Here is a 19,746-nt window from a genome sequence, read left to right as displayed (position 1 = left end):
AAAGCTTCTGCATATCAAAGAAAACAGTCAACAAAACAAAGAGGCAACCCATGGAATGGGAGAAGATATTCACAAATGACACTACGAAGGGCTGATATCCAAGATCTATAAAGAACTCCTCAAACTCAACACCCAAAAAACTAGATAATCATGTCAAAAAATGGGCAGAAGACATGAAAAGACATTTCTCCAAAGAAAACATACAAATGGCTAACAGACACATGAAAAAATGTCCATCATCATCAGCCATCAGGGAGATTCAAATCAAAACCACACTGAGATACCACCTTACACCAGTTAGAATGGCCAAAATTAACAAGACAGTAAACAACAAGTGTTGGAGAGGATGTGGAGAAAGGGGAACCCTCTTACACTGTTGGTGGGAATGCAAGTTGGTGCAGCCACTTTGGAGAACAGTGTGGAGATTCCTCAAGAAATTAAAAACAGAGCTTCCCTATGACCCTGAGATTGCATTACTGGGTATTTACCCCAAAGATACAGATGTAGTGAAAAGAGGGGCCATCACAGTGAGGAAGTGACAAAGCTGACCCTTATAGGCAAGTCTATGTGCACAACTGTCACAGCCAACGTCATCACTGGACACAGCAAGACACAGACTCCAACTTTGCCAGTTGATTTAGCACAGGCCCCGCTTAAATTCTGTGGCTGGTCTAACTACCATAGAGTTCACTTGGCTGCGTGGGACTATTCGTGGCCCAAACCAAGCCAACTTCTATTCCTTTGTGTTCTCCATTGACCGGCAAACCTATGGTTTGCCCCGAGGTGTGGAAGTGGGTCAGGGCCAAGCCTCACCCCTAGAGAGTCCCCGGCAGTATTTTCGTCAGGTGCACAGAAACACGGAGCTTGGCACTCAGCTGAGAGGCATCCTAGGTGGGGCCAGAGTGGAAGGGTTTCAGTACAATGTCACCATTTTGGAATCTTTACAAAAGGAATGAGCATTTAGGCTTGTCTACTGGCTTTAGCTACGACAGGTGCAGCACAGGCAACCTAGCCCTTCCCACCAGAGGACCCACCAAAGGACACCCTTCAGTGCTGTTGCTGTCTTCACCATCCTTGCTGGACTTACATTATTCCCACCTATTCGAGAAGCCACTACCCCTAGCCCTGGCCCTGGCCTCCTGTCCCCCAAAGCTCTTGCTGCGTAAGAAGACAGATGGACAGACAGACAGACACACACACACACACACACACACACACACACAGAGATGTTGTTGCTATTTTAAGGATTAGGGGAGGCTACTTAAAACTCCTTCAAGGAAGCTAAAGGCCTGTAGGAGAACTCACTGTACTTCCGCAAACCCAGGCCGCAAATAAGATCTTATCTCTCTTTCACGACCTACAGGAAGACCTCGCCAAACTTTTCTCTTCCTTCCACCCGGCGACCTCTGCACTTACAGAAAAAAGAGTGTATTTAGCTGAGGAGGAGAAATAACCCAGTGCTGGCTCTCTTGACAGTGTGGGCAGAACCCTTGGTTACTATTATGTGGTTAATTAATTCCGACGTGCATTCTTTGACGTCATAACACAGGAGGGCTTGACCGCTACCCATTTGCCCCCGTAAGAAGAAACAAAGCCAGAAACGAAACTTCTTTCGGGGGCAGGGATCCCTGCATTTATTTATTTATTTTTCCCATGTGTGTTAAGATTTGTAAGAGTCCCTTCACTTTTTTAAATAATTAAGTTTCTTGATCTTTGAAAAAAAAATAGATAAAATGTGGGAAATGACTAATGATACAGAAGCAGGCCTAAAAGAAAGAAAACTAGCTTGCTTTCTCCCTTGAAGGGTCCCTCACTTTGATTTTTCTTCTTCATAGTTTAACTTTTAAGATAAACTCTATACGTGGGCCAGAGGGAATTGTACACACATCTCCTGTCTATCCTGTAACAGATGATAGCATAATCTATACAGAACATAGATCCTACACGTGTCAGAGGAATAAACAACATCTATGAAAAACAGATACATATATGCATATATATTTGTATAGAAACAAATAATATTGATGTAATAGGCAACGCTCAGGGATCTAAGATGTGGAAGGGAGAAAGGGGAAGGATGAGATTGCTACATGTGACAGAACCCTACAGACAACTGAAGTAATCTTACAACCCAAAACTACAGTGATTTCTCCAGACAGACAATGAAAAGGATCATTTGCTAGCGATGTGTTGTTTGCCAATCTTCAACTGCTTTTCTCCATGCAGGCCCTAAACGCTTCTCACAGGCTAGAACTGGCAGCAGCAAGGCCCAGGGTATGGTGACGGATGCTGGTAAAAGGATTTAAAAAAAGTGGCGGGGGGGAATCTCTCTTTAAATTCCTATCATCAAGCTGTCCTCTCAGAGTGGCAAGTGAAGCCATCCCTCTTTTCACAATTAACTTGTGTGAAATGCTCATCATGGTAATTATTAACCATATTATTACTACTTGCTCAGTAGTTCTGCCCATATTTCTGGAAAGCTGTAGAAAAACAACATCAAGAGAATTTGAAACAAAAAGATCTGAAATGTCAATGCCAGTATTTATCTGAAGGGGTTTTAAAATTTGGAATTTAGGTCTTTCCTTAATACTCAAAGATTGGTTTTTAGTATTTAACGCTTCTAATATGGTAATTTCTTTGGTGAGCTACAGTTGTGTAATATTGCCTTAAATTCGGCGGTAACTGTTTAAAGAGCTTATTATGTGCCAGGTCAAGTTATCTGTGGCGCTGATTTCACACCTTAACACCATTACCTCCACTTTACAGAAGAATAAAGTACAGAAAGATTATACATCCGAAAGGGAAACCCTACATTATTTTTCACAGGAAGACTCTACACTAAAAATATTCTACGGATTGAGACATCAGAGGCTATTTACGTATTTTTCAAGAATCTCCATTACCAGGTTAAAGCACTGAAATTAGGGAATCATTTTAAATATGATGTTCCCTTTCAAGTCTGGATTAAGTACTCTTTGCCCACATAGCCTCCTCTGTGCCTCAACACCCAGGAGGACCTCAAGAGGTGATTTCCTCTCTCCACCCTCTCTTGGAACCATGGAATGTGGTTTCTAAAACCCTGCATCTTAGAAGCCTGTGTATCGGGAAAACCACCACAGAAACCCCAGCCACGTGAGGTGCTCGGGACTCTCCCACGTGCCTGCGGCGCCCCCATTCCACACCCAACGGCTGTTCTCCCCTTGCCTCTGTACCTCTTTACAATGGCCTTTCAGATCACCTGCATCGGCCCTTCTGCCAGGAAAGCTCCTTAGGTCTTTGGGATAGAAGCACTCTCAGAACCCAGCTGGACGTCCAGCTCTAAATGGGGACAGAAGAGTCCCTGGCCAGGGAGTTGTAGGTCCCCGAGGTGAAGTGATGGGTTTGCGGGGAGGAGGGGCAGTGCAGGCAGGACCTCCCCCAGTAGCCCCGTGAAGCTCTCCTGGGGGGCCCTGCCGGCCTCACCTGCTTCTGCATTCACTGCGGCTCTGGACCCCAGACAAGCTTCTCCCAGATTCACCGTCCCACCATCTCACTGCCTGGGGCTCCCTCCCTCCTCTCGCCACTAGTACTGGAGGCTGGGGCTGCAGGACAGGGGACCCGGCCGGACACCCATGAAAAGACACTTAGCTGGAGCGCTTAGCTCTGCCACCAACCAGCTTTCTGACAAACGGTAGAAAAGGACCTGAAAAAACATTCAAAGACAACGACTCTTGCCCTCATTTCCTCAGGCCTGCCATGGTATTTTGCAAACACAGACAGACATTTGGCATCAGGAAGGAGGCAGAAAAATCTTAAGTCTGGGGTCCCTTCTGCTGTGAAGGGGCTGTGAGGAAGCTGCTTTGAGAAAGCTCCATGACATCGCCAGGTCTCCGTCCCCTCCCCTACAAAGGAAGGCATTTGACTGGATGATTGCCAAGATTTCTTCCACGTGTAAAATTTTCTAAGTCAGACTTTCTAAGCTATCTTCCCGTATACATGGTCACCAAGCAGAAGTCACTTGCGTGGTGAAGTTGAACCTATTTCATTCCAACATGATCTCTTGTTTTTTTTTCTTTTTTCTCCCCAGTTACAGTGGCTCCATGAAAAAATACACACAAAAGTAACTGCGTTTTGCCTGCTTTGGATTACAACTCTTAGAGTAAGACTGATACTGAGAAAGGAGAACCATCATTTCTCACAAGGGAAGCAAGCGGAAGCAACCTTTGCTTCACCCACATGCAATTTCCAGACACGCCAGCTGGGTAGCAACCAGAGGCCTGCTTATGTCTGCCTAGGCCTTTTCTTTGAACTTTGAGAGAACCTGATGAAACTGATTCTGATGTTATCTATGGTCAAAAGCGCTGGTGTCAGAGCTATCCACTGACAAATACCTAGTTGAGGACTCTTCCCATCAGAGCTCACCACCAGCCTCCGACCCCACTGTCAGAGGATGGGACTGTTCTTAGCCACTTTCTTTCCACCTCTGGACTTGACACCAACACATGAGTCTTCCGGTGGCCCAACCCGGCATGCGCCCGTGATGGCCCTCACTGGTAACTGACCAGCCAGGACAGGACAAGTGGAAGTGCCTGACCCACAGGCCATTGCTCAATGGAAGGGTGCTTCCTTCCCCCTTCCTAGTAACAGTTAGAGGAAACTGGGGTGGGTCCTGTTGCCCTTACCCCACACTCTCCAATGACATAAACATGTCTACCAACGAACTGCCTGCCTTGCTCTGGACTCAACTTGGTGTGGCTAAATGACTGAGCAGATGACAATGGGTGGGTACCGACACAGAGATTCTGTGAGGCTCTGGAGGGATCACCTCTGAGCTGATGGGTAGCCCTCTTGAGGCCCTGCAGCGCCCAACTTTCAGGGTGCATGTAAGCAAATTTCTAGAAATTTCTGTAGTGTGTTCTCTTACAAGTTCCATGAGTCCCTGTACAAAGAAGGCCTGGGTGATTTCTGAACTTTTCTCTGTCTCTGTTCCAATCCACACCTCTAGCTTCCTTCTTTCAGGCCTATTCTGACAGGGTCTGCCCCTGGGCACCACCACTTCGCCTGTCTCCCAGCACCAGTACCTTCGGTTTTGTTTTTGCCTAAATTCCATCAGCCAACACATAGTACAACATTAGTTTCCGATGCAGTGTTCAGTAATTCATCAGCTGCATAGAACACCCTGTGCTCATCACATCGCACGCCTCCTTAACGCCCATCACCCAGTTACCCCATCCCCACCCCCATCTCCCCTCCAACAACTCTGTTTGTTTCCTATAGTCACGAGTCTTTCATGGTTTTTCTCCTTCTCTGATTTCTTCCCCTTTAGTTTTCCCTCCCTTCCCCTATGATCTTCTGTGCTGTTTTTATATCCCACATGAGTAAAACTATATGACGGTTGTCTTTGTCTGACGTATTTCACTCAGCATAACTCCCTCCAGTTCCAACCACATCAGTGGAAATGGTGGGTATTCACTCCTTCTAATGGCTGAGTACTATTCCATTGTATACATGGACCACATCTTCTTTATCCATTCGTCTGTCAATGGACAGCTTGGCTCTCTCCACAGTTTGGCTACGGTGGTCATTGCTGCTATGAACGCCGGGGGCCCCTTGGATCACACTTTGTATCTTTAGGGTAAATACCTAGTGGTCCCAGCACTGGTATCTGGTAGCACTTGGCTTTAGGCCACTGGAGGGTTGACTAGAAATAGCCTGGCTTGTGAAACAGATGTACATGGTACAGTCAGTGTATGGCTTGGGGTAAATTTCCCCAATCTGTCTGGGTAAACAAATAGCCTTTCCCAGGGGGCACTGTCTCACTGTGAACTGAAGTGAGTGAAAGCAATCCAGTCTCTTCCATCAACCACCACAGACTAAGGCCACCAGACACACACGCAGGTGTGGTCCTGGTGCCCCGCCCCACACTGCTCAGACTTACAGGTTTCCGTGGAGAAGGGGTGTTATTTTCATGGGAGGGAAACCATCTGCCATCAGGCCCACAACATATGCATTTATTGGAAATACCTTTGTCTCTATCCCATGATTTAATTTGTTTGGAATTTAACCACCTGACAATAAGGAAAAACCCCAAACAATATGGAAATTTTCTTTCATAGATTGAAAAAGGAACAAGGAAAGACTAATCATTCTCACTATGCTGACTCTGTGAGTAGAACACAGTACACTGGGAGGGATCTAGCAGCCCTTAGCCATCTCTTCCCACCCTGGGCCCCCTTCATTTTCAAGTATTTGCGGCCATAAGGGCCATTGCCACGATTTGACCTCACTGAAGCCCACTTCCTCCCCCACCACTGGGTTCCCTGAATGGGGCTGTTTTGGTCCAGCTTTGTCTTGACATTCATAAGTGTCTCCTGTAATTCTGTGTTTGGTTATGCAAACTCTAGCATGACCCCAAAGAGAAACAAAACCCCCAAATCCTCAACCACAGAATCCACACATGCCAAAGGTAGAGAGAAGCTGGTTTTTAAATTCCCATCACTGAGAACAGAAGCTTGAGAGACGGGGCAATTCTGCAACTCTGGGGCAAACTGATCACCTTAGCCCAGTGGACTACAGAAGTGTCCCCGGGCCACACACTCTTCTGGGAGGTTTACTCCCCAAGCCAAGCGGTTTCTAAATTAATCAACTCCCTACATAGCCTCCTAAAGCCAAGTATCAGATAAGTCATAGATTCCCTTAGGCCACAGTTTCTCAACCTTGGCACCGACATTTGATTTATTTAAGGATTCTATTTATTTATGTGACACAAAAACAAGAGAGCACAAGTGAGGTGAGAGGGGCAGAGGGAGAGGGAAGCAGGCTCCCCGCTGAGCCTGGAGCCCCATGCGGGGGTCGGTCCCAGGACCCTGAGATCATGACCTGAGCCGAAGTCGGATGGCTTCACCAAGGCCACCCAGGTGCCCCACCACGGATATCTGAGACTGGGTAAGTCTTTGCTGTGTACGTGGGAAGCTGTCCTGGTCCTCGTATGATGTTTAACAGCATCGATGGCCTCCACCCACCAGATACCACTAGCATCACTTTTTCCAAATAGGTAACCAAAAGTATGTCTGTACTGCTTGCTCCCTACATGCTCTCTGAGAGGGTGGGGCCGGGAGCATTAGCCCTGGTTGGAAACCCCAACTTCATCTAAGTACAAAACCCTCATCATATGCACCAACATAAATCACCCTTACGTACGGTGAATGTGTGTCACTGTGGATATGCTATTCACGTCCTTGGGATGCTCTGTGTTTTAGGTTTATCAAGAACTGTGCCTTAAAACTTCACAGTTTTAACTCACATTTTGTTTCATCAAGACAAGTGCAAAACACTAGTATGGAAGTGATTTTAAAATGAGAAAACAAGGGGTGTTTGGGTGGCTCAGTCGGTTAAGCGACCGACTCTTTATTTTGGCTCAGGTCACGATCTCAGGGTCCTGAGACCGAGCCCTGCATCAGGCTCCACACTGAGCACAGACTCCGCTTTTCCCTCTCCCTCTGTTCCACCCCCCAGTCTCTCTCTCTCTCTTTCTAAAATAAGTAAAATGAAAAAAAAAAAAAAGAAAAAAACAATAAAAAACAAAAACAATGATGGAGAACCAGGACAGGAAGATGTACTCTGTTCACTCTCGTCCTGATCCTGGTCCTCAGAAAGGCAGCTGGTGTCACGTGTGTACACACACTCCTGTCCATGCTCTCTGCCTTCCACGTGGCCATGCCCACGTCCTCACAAACCCAGGGGCTACACAGCAAATGACATTCTGGTTCTCAGGGGCCGACCACACAGGGAGTGCTTTAGTCACCTGCGCCTGAGAAACGCCCAAGTGGAAATCGACACAAAGGGCACCTCTGGGGGCAGGTGGCTTGGTCTGGCCACCCTGTGCAGCTGTCAACGGCGCCACAGAAGAGTGCAGCGCACAGAGAAGGGCTGAGAACCCAGATCCCTGCAGCCGGGGCTCCGACTCCGCTTCTCGCGCTCAGCACGCGCTTGGCCACCGATGCAAGTATTTGCGCTTCTATTTCCTTATATGTTAATGAACAGTTTTCTCAGAGGCATTTCCAACTCTCACAGGCTAAGCTTCTAAGAATATAATGCAGACAAATGTCACTTCCACCCACCCCACAATCCTTCTCTTTTCTAAATTAATCATTTCTGCTATTTCCACCATGAGTGACGGTGACGATTCTCATTTCAACAGCGGCTGCAAAAACGCGCAGGACGCCCACCCGACTTTCAAGAAAAAGGAGGGATCTTGTCCTCGGAGGGGAGGATCGGACTCTGATCATCTGCCCAGGATGAAATCCCTGAGAATTGCTCATGTGCTGTTTTCAAAGAAATATGGAAAAGATCCGTTCAAGTTTATCCAAACTGTGTGCCGGAAAATTACCGGTCCCGTGGTGCGTATGAAGTCACCGGCCTATTTTGAGCCCTTGGTCCCAACCTAGAGATCACTCAACTCTCTGCCCCACGTAGAGACTTTCCATCTATCATTTCCTTCTTCCGGACATGCTTCATGAACATGACCTGCTTCTGTAAATACCGAAGAAACAACATGGCCAACGGGCCTGTGGGAGATGCCTAATAATCCAGGCAAAGGACAGAATCTCTGGCAGTGAGCTCGGAATTGGATTTTAAAAACCGGGTTCACATTGTAGTAGGAGCATGAGCCGTACCTGCTTTCCCAGCACATGGGACAGCCCCGGAAGCCTGGTTGCATGCTTCCGCCTTGTAAAATAATCTCTTTTCTGTGTAGGTTTATTATAGGGAGATGCAGGTCCTGGAGGTGTGTTGGTCACACTTACGGATTCAAAGCAGGGGTGAAAGAGAACAGGGAGGGAAAGAGAGGAGGATGAGAAGATGAGAAGGAAGTCCAGACACGAAACTGTCTCCACGCCTCAGGAGTTCAATCAGTGTCTGAGCATCTCAGACAGACAGACAGGATGCTCTAGAGGGACAGACAAAGTGCTCTAAGTGCACGGAGGTGGACACTGGTTAAATTACACCATGGTGGACAGAACAATGGTCTCCAAATATGTTCATACCCTAATCCCTAGAACTTAGAAACCTCAACGAGTATGTTGCCTTAGAAGGCCAACTATGATGAGGTCGCAGGTGCAATTAAGGTCCCTAACCAGCTGAACTTGAGATGGGGAGATGGTCCCGGGTTACCCGGACAGGCCCAAGGTAGTGGCATGGGTCCTTCCACGTGAGAACGGAAGAGGCAGACAGGAGGGTGAGTGAGACACAAGGTGAAAGGGCCTAACTGCTCCTTGCTGGCTTTGAGCTTGAGAAACGGGCCGCGAGCCAAGGAATGGCAATTGGCTCCCAGGAGTTGGAAAAGGCAAGGAAATGGATCTCCCACCCCAGAGCTTTCAGGAAGGAACACAGCCCTTTGGACACCGTGATTTTTAGCTTGGTGAGGTAAATTTAAAACAACACCTAAATGCTTTTTGGTCCTGTTCATACAAAGCAGCTCAACCCTTTTGCTCTTTGCCCCACTAACCCCAAAGGGATGAATCTATTTGTAAATAAGATGTTCTGCTGGGGCCCATCCAGAATGGTTTGGGCCACATTGTTTTTTTTTTTTGTTCGCTTGTGTTTAAGGCAAAGGTCATACTTACCTACCCCAGAACAGCTTGTGAAAAGCATTAACTCGGGATAATTTCCACGGAGATTACTCTGGTATGGGGGGGAAAGGCCGGCAGGCCTGTAGGAAGAAATTCTAAAAGCTGCCCCCCTCCAATTATAAGCAAATACTATAATTACTTCATCCATCTGGACTGACACCAAATCCAAATTAAATAATATTCGATAGAAACAAAGTTTTACTACTTTCAAGTACTTGGAATATCTCAAAAGCTAACTATGTTTCCAGTGAGACTGCCTTTCCATGCTCTGCTTAAATCGACTATACACAGAAGCCAAGACCCAATTAAGATTTTTAAAAACTTCTGGTAAAACCAGAGTCAGAAAGAAGCTTTCTCAGTATGGAAAACAGTTCTCGAGCTAAAGCACAACATTCTACTCTTGGGAACAAGAGAATGACACCTCCCAGATGTCTGTGGCCAAAGGATTTTTATTTAAATAGCTTTTAATGACCACGTGGGCCACAGAATGCAGGCCCGGGACACTACAAGAGCCATCTGTCTTTTAAAATCATGAACAAGCCAAGGTTGTCCTTTACCACTAAGATTCTTTGATACTATAATGGAAGATCACACTAACAAAATAAGGCAGGAGAACTAAATACAAAATATTGGTTAGAAGGAGAAAAGTTACAATTTAGAGACAATATCATTGCTACTTATCATACCCTAGAATCAAACATGGACCTAGGAGGACAGTTTAAAAGATGAGACACACAAATCAAGAACTTACACATTCCCAGCTGAAAAGCGTAATGGAGAAAAAAATCCCTTTTGTAGGAGAAATCAAAACAAAACAAAACAAAACCCCACAACAATAAGAACCAAAAGAAAATCCCACATAAATTACTTAGGAATATACTTAACAAAAAGGAGGTACAAAGTCTTGGAAGAAAATCATTTACTGAGGAGTATAAAAGACAATAAAAATACAGACATTTAACTTTGGGAAGGGAAGACTTAACAGTTAAAGATGCTACTTCTCTCTAAATTCATTAATTTAAACCAATTTCAAGGTCACAATAGCAACCTTTTAAAAGCAATGATCTTATAATCCCAAAGCTTAATTAGAGGAATCGATGTGAACATATCATTGGGAAATTTTTGAAAATTAAGAATTCTTTGGGAAGTCTTAATATTATGAAGATTACAATTTTTTTTTTTTTAAATTTATTTGACAGACAGATCACAAGTAGGCAGAGAGGCAGGCAGAGAGAGAGAGGAGGAGGAGGCAGGCTCCCCGCCGAGCAGAGAGCCCGATGCGGGACTCGATCCCAGGACCCTGAGATCATGACCTGAGCCGAAGGCAGAGGCTTTAACCACTGAGCCACCCAGGCGCCCCGAAGATTACAATTTTTTAAAAAATTTTATTTATTTGACACACACAGAGAGAGAGAGAGAGACAGTGATAGAGAGAGCACAAGCAGGGGAGGGGCAGAGAGAGAGAGGGCTAAGGAGACTCCCCACTGAGCAGGGAGCCTGACGCAGGGCTTGATGCCAGGACCCTGAGATCATGACCTGAGCCGAAGGCAGATGCTTAACTGCCTGAGCCACCTAGGGACCCCATGAATATTATAACTAAAACAAAGCATTCACAGCATAAAATTTAAAAATGAGGGTGAAGACAAAAGTCTTTAGGGAAATATTTATAAATCTGATTTCATAAAATCTTGAGTCAAAAAAAGAGTAAGCAAAATTAAAAGACTAATTTAAAATCAGAAAAACATCTGCAATAAAAATGTGACCCCTTAATATGCAAGAAGCTCTTATAAATAGAAGTTAACTCCCAAAGAAAGGTACCTAATGAATAAAAATTATTTAAAAAAAATAGACTTACCAAGGATAAAAATGACTGCAAATTAAGGTACTTTCATCTAGCTAGCTAACAGAGATTTTTAAAATGAATAGTGCTCAGTGTCTGAACCTGGGAAAACAGGCACTTTCCTAAATCAGCTGAGATAACTTTTTGAAAGGTAATTCAGTAACAGTGCTAAAATGTCCAGACCCTGTACAACATGATTGTGTGAGGTCATGGGCCAATCCCGTGTATTCAGGGCTATAACTGTGTTGCCTAATATGTGTAGGTACCCAGGTTTATCTACTGAGTGAGAACATGTGACCAAAGAGACATTCTGGGGCCAAAGATGCTGACCCGGGCCCCTGGGTGCCCAGTGATCTCCAGTCCAGGTGACCTTGGGGAGGGTGAGTTTGGGTCAATGAACAGGAAGGGCATGGATGGTTCTAACTTTCCTATTCAAGAGGAGACTGTTACTTTAAATTCTCCCTTCATGAGGATGGAGCCCTTATGGGTACAGGGTTGTGGCCTAGTACCCCAGATTTAGCCAGACTCGGCCTCGTGCACCAAGAGACAGTGAGCGCAAAGGGCTGCCCCACTGATATGTCACATCTACTACTGCTCTGTGTAGCCACCTGCCTCCTGGCACGACACCATATTCCCTGGCTAGATCAATCAAGATCTCTATCATACTAGACAGCTTCTTCCCACCCACTGGTAAACGCATCTAAAAGTATGCAGGGCTTCTATAATCTGAAAAAATCCAAATGAAAAAATTAGCAATATTATGTGTCCACGGAAGGATCCAATAGGCTAACAAAACGCGCTTCAAAATAAAGTATGAAGACAAAGTGTGGAGATCAGCATCAAAGCAGGTAAACCTGGCGTACCCCAAGTTCCAGAAGGAAATAGGAACTTAATGTTTGTATTACAGGGAATACGTCCTTGGAAAACAGGATTTTGTTCACCAACTCCTTTGAGCAGAATCTCAGACGACATCCTCTGATTCTGTCTGCGATTGGAACTTCACGGCTTCAAAAATCCCTTTTGTATTTACCACTTTAAGACGCCCCAAATTTACACCGTTACAGTTATATCCAAATGAAATGTTCCATCGAACATTAGGGGACAGAGTGGTGGCACAGATTTGTCTCTGAGTTTATCATAATTAAGTTAAAAATAAAAAAAAATATTGGGGGATAACTATGCTGTTCATGCTGCTTTGTTTTTTTCCATGAGTTTCTTTAAAACACATGCAACACCAAGTTGGCCATGCCCTGCCCACCCCCATCTTCCCCGTCCTGCTATCTTCGGTGACATGGGCTTGCCCCATTCGACTGCACTCTATGTCCTCGGAGACAACATCTCATTTCCCCCAGGAGAATTCCACTGGCCTGGGAAGAGCAGCCAGAACACATCAAGGCGAAGAAAGATGAAGAGAAACGACTGCTGAAATCTAAATCAGTTTCCTAAAACTAAATCAGACACTGAGAGATGGGAAAGCTACAGTACAGGCCTTTTAATTTTTATTTAATATGATGGAAAGCAAAGAAAACATTTTTTTCTGGACATAGGACACCTTTTCTTTCTTTCTTTTTTTTTTTTTTTCTTAAGGTGTCTTTAATGAGCAAAGTTAGGTTTCCTTTTGCCACGGAATTCCACTGCTCTTTCAGAAGAACTACCACCTCAATGCCCAACGTCCACAGAGAACAGGGCCCCGGGCCATGTGGAATTCCAAATGTGAGCCATGTCACATTATAGAGAAGGTGAAATAAAATCTGTTCCTTCGCTAAGGACTGAGTTCCCTCTGGTTGGCCAAGTCCTTGCTCTCATGGGGCTTAAGTTCCACTGGGGGTGACCAGGGATCTAGCAACAATGGTACCGACTTAATATGTGCACAGGCGACTACCATCTTCCAAGCCCCTTCTCACCCATCGTCAGATTTACGATTAAATCCATACTGTGGGATGGCCATGTGCAGACGTGACCTGTCCTGCATGAGGCTGAGCCCCCCGGCCAGGCTCTCCCTTCTTAGCCCAGCCTTAGTGAGGGATGAAGGAAAGAGCGTGAGTACCGGGCTCTCATCACCACTGTCTGCCTTTGGTCTATTTCGTGAAGGCTGTAGCTGCTCTGAAAACAGCTAGGCCATCACTCCCTCCCATTCCCTGTGAAACAGCATCCTGAAAAGTCATCGGTCCCGTGTCTTTCCCAGGACACAGAAAAGATGTTCAGGATGCTAGTCTGCTGGAGATATGGGCTGCCAACCCCTCCCAAATCCTGCTTCTCCCTGGCAGTAACCGGCACTCACCTAGGAGCAGCCTTTAACTGGGGAAACATCTAGAAGCCTTTAAGTGATAGAAGTCGGGAAGAGACCGCCTTTTAAAATTCCTGCTGAGTGTGGTACATAAACAATGAATCTTGGAACACTGAAAAAATAACAAAATAAGATAAAATAAAATAAAATTCCTGCTGAAGCTCTTTCCCGAGGGGCTGACTGTAAGCAGTCTGCAGACTACTGATAAAGGGGCTTAAGGATGCAAAAAAAAATTAACAGCCAACTTTTAAAGAGCCACACGGTAACCCACAATACAGATAATCGCTTCATCTGTGAAACAGAAAAAGCCAAAAGAACTGAACTGCGCTCTTTCAAAGTGTTCTTTCTCCAATCCGATTGGCCAAAGCACAAAGTCCGGCCCCTTCTGCCCTCACCCTCCCTCCCCTGGTCCCTCTTCCCTCCAGCACCAGCTCACCTCTAATTGCAGATCCGGAACTGTGGGCTCAAGAACATATCTCTCTGGGAAGTCTATGACAATTTTAGAATTAAGAAGAAAAAAGTGATACATCTCTTGAATGTTTTGTGCCAGGCACAGTGTGGGACCCTACGGATGTCAAGTGGATCGGGGAAGGCCCCTGCTCTCTAGTTACTTGAGGTGCAGTGGGCAAGATATAGCTGCAAACAATTATTACAAAACAAAGTCATCCATGATATAACAGAGGTCAAGGGCAGGGTGATGAGGGGGGCCTGGGAAGGTGTCACGAACAGTGCCTAGGAGCGTGGGGAAGTGCAATGACAGAGTGGTTTCTGGAATGAGGACCTTCTAGAGTGATCGGCGTGGACAGAGGAACAGGGATGGACACATTCCATGCGACTGGAGTTGGGTGTGAGCTGCATGGCAGGAGACCCTTTATGGACTCGCGTGTCGTGCTGTGGAGTACGGACTTTCTCTGTACTGGCGGAAGGCTCATAGAAGACTGTAAGGGAATAAACTGGCCAGCTTTATTTTAGGCAAGGAACTCCATGAAGGAGGATCTTAGGATGTAGTGTCAAAACATGACTGTTCTCCAGTCCTGGGGCTTCTCCTCCACCCATCTCACCAATTCCTGGCAATCTGTGGCTCAACAGATAGGAGTGGAACCCTGCCCCTCTCCCCTGAGCTCCAAATCCACCGTCCTCACCACCCACCAGAGTCTCCCCTTCAACGGCTCAAATATCTCCAAACCAACCTATCCGAACCAGAAGACCTGATGTTCCTTCCCAAACCTCTCCTCTTACCACTCCTCTCCACCATCTTGACAGATGGCCACAACATCCACGCAGGCGCTAGAGTGGGGTTCTGGGGATCATCTGACATTCTGGTCAGGCCCTCACTCCTGCCCGCAAACATAGCTGGTCCAGCCCATATACCCCTTGTAGCTCAGGCCACCACCGGTTCCTCTTGACTCAGGACTTCTCAGTTTAGCACTGAACACGTGGGGGCCAGAGAGTTCTTTGTTGTGGGGGCCTAGCCTGTTGTGGGGGCCTGTCCTGTGCATTCCCGGGCTCTAATCCACTATAAGCCAGTAGCCCTCATCCCCGCACCCCCCTGAGCTGTGACAGGCCTGTCTTTCGTTCCCTGGGCCATAGTATGGGGCTCCGTTGAGAGCCACTGCTCTTACTCCAGGACCCTCCATCACACTGGCCTCTCCTTCAATTCCTCGAACCCACGAAGCTCCTTCCTGCTTTCAGGACTTGGCAAATGCTGTTTTCTCTGCTAAGAACATTCTTAGGTCTACTCTTCTGTTGGCCAGCTCCTTCTCACACTTCTGATCCCCACTCCATATCGCCTCCTTAAAAAGGCTCCCCGAAATACTTTATCTCAAAGGGAGCACCCCTGCCCTTGCATATTTTCTTCATAGCATTTTTAACTTGAAGAACTGACATACAATGCTATATTAGTTTCAGATGATGACATAATGACTTGTTACTTGTGCGTAATTGCAAAGTGACCACAGTATGTCTACCATCAGTCACCATACACTTACAAACTTTTTTTCCTCTTGATGGTGACTGTCAAGATGTACTCTTAGCAACTTTCAAGCACGCAGTACAATGTAGTTAGTAATGTATATATGGTACATGCAAAAAACAATATAGTCATAATCACCACGCTGTACACTACATCCCTGTGACTTACTGCAAGTCTGTCTTCTCAGTTCCCCTTCACCCACTTTGACCACACCCTACTCCTCTCCCCTTTGGCGACCACCAGTCTACAAGGTCTGTTTTATGTCTGTTTTTAGATTCCACGTATAAGTGAAATCATACACTATGTGTTTTTGTCTGACTTACTGCACTTAGCATAATATCCTTGAGGTCCATCCATGTTGTCACAAATGGCAGGATTTCATTTTTATGGATGAGTAGTATTCCATTATGTGTGTGTGTGTGTGTGTGTGTGTGTATCACATCTTTTTTTATCCATTCATCTACCAATGGACACTTAGGTTGTTTCCATATCTTGGTTACTGTAAATACCGTGGCAATGAACATGGGAGTACCTGTATCTTTTTGAATGAGTATTTTTGCTTTCTTCAGGTAAATACCCAGGAGCTAGATCATACAGTAGTTCTACTTTTCAATTTTTTAAAGAACTTTCATACTGTTTTCCACAGTGGCTGCACCAACTTACATTCCCACCAAGAACATAAGTGCAAGAGGGCTCCCTTTTCTTCACATCCTCACCAACAAGTTATTTCTTCTCTTTCTCCTGAGAGCCGTTCTAGCCAGTGTGAGGCGTGGATCTGATCTGCGTTTTCCTGATGATGACTGACACTAGGCGTTTTTTCATGTTCTTGGCCATCGTACGCCTTCTTCAGAAAAATATTCAGATCCTGTGCCTATTCTGAAATCATACTGTTCAGTTTTATTGTTATTGAGTTGTACGGGTTCTTTACATATTTTTTATATTTACCCCTTATTGGCTATATACTAGTAAATACCTTCCCCCATTCAGTAGTCTTCTTATTTTGTTGATGGTCTCCTCCACTGTGCAGAAGCTAGCTTCTAGTTTGGCATAGTTCCATTTGTTTATTTTTGCTTATGTTGCCCTTCCTTTTGGAGTTAGGTTCAAAAAATTATCACCCGGACCAATGTCAAGGAGCTTACTGTCTATATTTTATTCCAGGGGTTTTATGGCCTGCAGTCTTACATTCAAGTGTGCAATTCATTTTAAGTTAATTTCTGTGTATGGTGTAAGCAAGTGGTCCGGTTCCCCCAGCACCGGACCCTGCAGACGCTGTCCCTTCCCCACTGGATATCCTCTCCTCCCCTGACATAAATTCATTTACCATATATGGGTAGATTTATCTCATAGCACTTCAAACGTTAGTAATTATTTTATTATGTTTATGTCTTCTGGCTTGTCTCAACCACAACAGTGAAAGCATTATTAGGGCAGGGACTCTGTCTGTGTTGGCTTCTGTCCTACCCCCAAGGTCCAGCACGGTGCCAAGCTGAGTAAGTATTTGTCAGCTGAATAAATGAATGAATGCATGGACAGACCGTCAGATGTATGTCTTCTCTCCCAGGCACTAACCACCATCCTTAAAAAATAACAAAGTCACAGCATGAAAAAGTAGCTCAGGGGAATTAGACGTCACCCGGAGAGAATGTATGTCAGCACAGTGCTCAGCAACCCAGTGCTCCCCGATCCAGCATGTGCTGTAGAGAGCAGCGCATGTTGGATGAGTAAAAGGCATTCCCATAGAAACAAGAACAGGTGACCGTCTCTTCATTGAGGAAAAAAAAAAAAGCGCAGTTAGGCCTTGTGAATAGTTAAACATGTTCCTTTTCACTGAACCTGACTGGTGTCTCCCAGTGTCTGTGCGTATTGGGTGTTAGGCCAAAAAAGATAAAGAAGGAGCAAGAATCTTAATGTTACAGTCCTCAGAGACCACAACCACCTTCTCCTGACTCTCTCCTTAATGACAGGCTGAACGTCTCAGGGACAGCGTCTCTGCCGAGGGCTGCACTGTCTTCTCTGCCTTCTGGGGTCTAATAGAAGCCACAGACACAGGATCCGCACACAGCGAACTTGCCAGAAAATACAGGTGTACCATCTGGGGAAACTTGACTCCCGTCCAGGAAAATAACTTTCCAAGGATTCACCCTCCAACCCAATGCTTTCTTGATCACATCTTTTGTGCTACTGAGCAGATTATTAGTGAGTTATTGCCGCTCCTGTGACCGTCTGCATAACACTCAGGTCTGAAACGTTGTTCTTCTTCTGATAGGACCGCTTCGAAACTATCGCCCTCTCCACACTGGATCCCAACTTTGAGTTCTGGGCTCAAGACTGGTTTTTTGGAATCATTACTGTGTCGTTTTGTTTTGTTTCCACATGGTACCCCAGGGATCAGATTTTTTTTTAATTTCAAAATTAATATGTACTTTCCAGAAAAAGTTCTTTTGAGGCTACAGTTCAAATTCTATATTCAGAGGAGAAACACACTTCAGACAAGGCAAGGGGGCTTTTGAACCACTGAATCGGGGAAAACACATCTGAAAATGATGTAGCTACCCATTCCAAAGGCGGCTGGCTTCATCTGTACCACGGCTCCCCTGCATTCTAGTGGATAACTGAGAACTGTTCCATTTTAATGTCACAGACAGCACAAGCTTCGGAGAACACTGCAGTGGTCTGGGTCTGACACATCCCGGAGAGAGGAGGTCGGGGTTCACATCCCAGCCTTCTTCTACTTACTAGGGTGCCTGGAGCAGGTCACTGAACTTCTCTGTGCCTCAGTTTTTCATCTATAAATTAGCAACAGGTTGTCAGAAGATTAAGTGAGTTAATTAATTCTTAAGTGTTCAGACAGAGGTCTGGCATATGCTAAGCCCTTGAAAAATGTTGCTCTTATTATTAACAAAGCTTTTAAAATTGCTTCTGATTGATAATAACTATGCCTTTCTTTGCTGAATTAGGTTTCTGGCTAGAATAAACTCAGTGGAATTAGAAACGTAAGATTCTCCCAGCAACCAATGATTCTAACTTCTTAAAACACCAAAAATTATGAATAAACTCATGGCATACATCCTATTAGTGCTTGTGAACTAGACAGAAAACCAGAACCTAACTGATGTTGCTGGTCTTCTTTTCTGGACTCCACAGTCAAGAATTCTAGAATGTCTCATTTCTGTGTTCTCAAGCAAGTTCTAAGAGACACCTTTAAAAATCTCTGTTAAGTGTCCAGGCAAGGGAAATGGGGTGGTAGCAATTAAAATGCAAAAGTGAGGGGCACCCTGCTGGCTCAGGTAGGAGAGCATGTGACTCTTGATCTCAGGGATGTGAGTTCGAGACCATTGTTGGGTGTAGCGATTACTTACAAATAAAATCTTTAAAAAAAAAAAAAAAAAGGACAACCCTTAGGCCTTGGGACAAGAGACCTGCTGGCCAGATCAGAACCCCCAAGCTGTGCAGGGAGGCATGGAGATCGTCTGGGTATATTAAGCCTTTTAATCTGAAAGCCAAAGTTACATGGTACCTCAAGAGCAGGAGCTCCAGCTCAGATGGCCCAGCAGGCTGCAGAAGCACTGATCACCCCAGGCTAGCCACCTGCCACGAACACTGACCACAACCACGGAGTCGCTGTTGCCCCGAGGAAAGCTATGCAGCAGGTGTTTTGGGGTGTTCTGGGGACACCAATGCAATGTTTATTGGAAACAGGGACCCCCAAAAATGGAAATGTCACAGTGAACCAGAATGCAGATATGAAGCAAACCTGGGTGGCTTACCACATAGATAATCCCTCCAATGTGAAGGTCAAAATAGGTCACTTAGAAATGAACCTGGTAAGGGAACACCTTGGTAGGACGGTTTGGCTTCTCCTCCTATTAGAAGCTGCCGCCTGTTTCTGCTTAGTGACCTGAAACATATGGGCTGGAAGTCATGGAGGCCGATCGGTAATCACTTGCTTTCGGACTTGGTGAGGAAGAACACAGAAGCACAGGTCACGGAAGACAGAAGCTGAGGGTTTAGAGGGAAGATCTGTGCAGGCAGGTGGACG

General features: G+C 45.5%; 1 protein-coding gene across 1 annotated transcript in view; it reads right to left on the bottom strand.

The window, feature by feature from the left end:
* The window catches only part of PIP5K1B (phosphatidylinositol-4-phosphate 5-kinase type 1 beta), a 158,485-nt gene extending 144,206 nt beyond the window's left edge, over positions 1-14,279 (bottom strand). Inside the window, exon 1 of the mRNA XM_032866568.1 lies at positions 14,172-14,279. Coding sequence (XP_032722459.1) covers positions 14,172-14,264 — 93 coding nt within the window. The 5' untranslated portion in view covers positions 14,265-14,279. The remainder of the gene's footprint in view (positions 1-14,171) is intronic.
* Positions 14,280-19,746: the final 5,467 nt, after the last annotated feature.

The sequence above is a fragment of the Lontra canadensis genome, unplaced genomic scaffold (assembly GCF_010015895.1).
Source record: "Lontra canadensis isolate GAN:19392208 unplaced genomic scaffold, GSC_riverotter_1.0 scaffold31, whole genome shotgun sequence".
NCBI lineage: Eukaryota > Metazoa > Chordata > Mammalia > Carnivora > Mustelidae > Lontra > Lontra canadensis.
The sequence above is the reverse complement of the archived record's forward strand: the minus strand, read 5'-3'. Positions and strand labels throughout refer to the sequence as shown.